General features: G+C 61.3%; 1 protein-coding gene across 1 annotated transcript; it reads right to left on the bottom strand.

Moving 5' to 3' along the window:
- Positions 1 to 433: 433 nt before the first annotated feature.
- Positions 434 to 1,473, bottom strand: TMSB10 (thymosin beta 10). The gene is made up of 3 exons (XM_026481769.4): positions 1,367 to 1,473; positions 976 to 1,090; positions 434 to 721 (listed from the first exon to the last, which is right to left on the bottom strand). The coding sequence occupies exons 2-3, from the start codon at positions 1,073 to 1,075 to the stop codon at positions 687 to 689; spliced, it is 135 nt and encodes a 44-aa protein (XP_026337554.1). The 5' UTR covers positions 1,076 to 1,090; positions 1,367 to 1,473; the 3' UTR covers positions 434 to 686.
- Positions 1,474 to 2,279: the final 806 nt, after the last annotated feature.

Here is a 2,279-nt window from a genome sequence, read left to right as displayed (position 1 = left end):
GACTTTTGCCACCTCACCCAATTTCCAACATTCCAGATTTAGCCTCTTACCCCTTTCTTCTCAGACTTTAAATCACTGTTCTCTTTCCGGGTGTGAATCAGAACTATGAGGCCAGAGAAACAGTGGACGGTAAAAGCTTATCAAAACCAAATCCTGCTCCCCTGAAAAAGCATTTTCCCAAAGAGCTTCCAGGAATGACAAAGTGAGGTTACATTTTATATGGAGTGCATTATAAGCATTATAGGAAGCTAATAATAACCCACAAAAATCTCATGGAAAAGCAGGTAAAATCGAAATTAAAAATGGTCCGTCCAAACCGGCCGTTCCGCGACCCCCTCCCACTCTGCGGCAGCAACTAGACTCCAGCGCGTGGGGCTTTGCTGCGGCGACACTGCCCACGCGTTCCCAACTAAGACTCAGACCACGCCAGCCATGCCACGAGGTGTGTTTTATTTTCATTAATCATACAAATAATTTGCTATAATATCCCAGGGCAAACCGGAGAATTTGGCAGTCCGATTGGGGAGGGTCCCCTCAAGAGACCCGCAGGCCGGTGGCGTCGGCACGGAGTGCCCGGGTTCACAGTGCATCTTGTCGCTCGTGTCCATCTTGCAGGTGGCTCTTCTTCCTCCACATCACGACTGGGGTGTCTCGAAGATGACGGGGGTGGGGAATCCTCTCGGTTCTTAGGAAATTTCACTCCGCTTCTCCTGCTCAATGGCTGTGAAGAGCAGGAAGCACATACTGGAGGATGAGGACACCTTGCAACCCCCCAGCTGAGGCACCCACGAGGTCTGGGGATTTAAAAAAAGGCTTGGGGCTGGGGGAGACATACGCTTCGTAGAACAGAAAGGGGGCCGGGGCCGCTGGGACCCGGCGCCACGGCCAGGTGGGGGTGGGGCTGGGTTCTCGGAAAGGGCGGGGTGGGGGCGCTGGGCTGGGGGCACGCGGACGCGGAGGCGCGGGTGCACTCACTCTCTTTGGTCGGCAGGGTGTTCTTCTCCTGCGTCTCCGTTTTCTTCAGCTTGGCCTTATCGAAGCTGGCGATTTCCCCCATGTCCGGCTTGTCTGCCATTTTCTTAAAGCGATCCTGGTGGGCAAAGCAAGGCGGTTGGCCTGTGGCCGGGGCCAGCGTCCCCTCCGCCTCTCCGCCGACGCCTCGCGACGTGGCGCTCGGCCGGGGCGTTCCCAGCACCCGCAGGCCGAGGATCTGGGCGCGTCCCGCACCCCCTTCCTAGCCCTAGGGCGTGGTCCACCGACCGGGCGTCCCGTCGGGGAAGGGCGCCTGTTGCGGCTGCCGCGCGCCGGCCAGGTACATCCGCTCCGACCCCACCCGGATGGGGCCCCCGCCCTAGGCAGTGCTCACCGTGGAGTTCCGCTCCGAGCCTAACGCTTAGTGCTCCCACTCGCGTCGCTGCAGCAAGAGACAAAAGAGCGGCGCCCGCCCCTCGCCTTATATACGCCGCGCCCCGCCCCGCCCCTCGCCCGCCGCAGCGGGGGCGGTGCTGGAAGGCGATGGGCGGGGGCGGCGCGGGCCGCTAGCTTCCCCGCCGCGCCCTCCGCTAGGCTGCCTCGCGGGCTGGGCGCGGCTCTTCCTGTGCGGGGGCCTTAGCCCCCCGGCGCCCCCAGGTCGTCGTGACCCTGCGGTGGAGGCTGTGGGCGCTGCCGGGTGGGCTCTGGGCTCTCGCTTTCCGTTTGGGGCTGCGCTCCCCTCCCCGGGAATCTGCTGCTCCCCTCCAGAATGGGCGTGGGGGCCGGCGGGGGAGGGGTGTGTGTGGTGTGTATGTGTAGTATGCAGTTGTAGGTGTGGATGCATGTGCGGCCTTGCGCGCGTGCTCTGCGGTAACCCCAGCTCGCAAGAGACCCCCCCCCATCCCTGTGCATTCCCCGTGTCTCATGCCAACCCCCGCCCCCCGAGCCCCGCAACTCCCCTTTTCCTCTCCTCTGGGAGGCTGGGCCCTTGCGTAGTCTCGCACTAAAAGAATCCGAGAAGAGGGTTCCTGGTGATGAAGGGACAGGGGAAACAGGTTTCCACGGCTCTTTGCTCAGATTGAGGCCGGTTTCCCTCTCGTCGTCGTCTGCCTTCCCTGAGCTGGGCGGCTCTTGCAGGAGCGGTGGCGGATGTTCTTAAACGCCCGTCATAAGCATTGTCTAAAGGGCGGTGGGGGGAGCAAGCAGGCCGAGAGGGCTCTCTCTATTCTTTCTCTCACCAGCTCTAGGAACTCTGTGTTCAAGGGTGTGGTTTTCCTCCTTGAAGTTAACCTTGAAGATATCCCCGC

The sequence above is a fragment of the Ursus arctos genome, unplaced genomic scaffold (genome assembly GCF_023065955.2).
Source record: "Ursus arctos isolate Adak ecotype North America unplaced genomic scaffold, UrsArc2.0 scaffold_8, whole genome shotgun sequence".
Taxonomy (NCBI): Eukaryota; Metazoa; Chordata; class Mammalia; order Carnivora; family Ursidae; genus Ursus; species Ursus arctos.
This window is presented reverse-complemented; position numbering and strand designations above follow the sequence as displayed.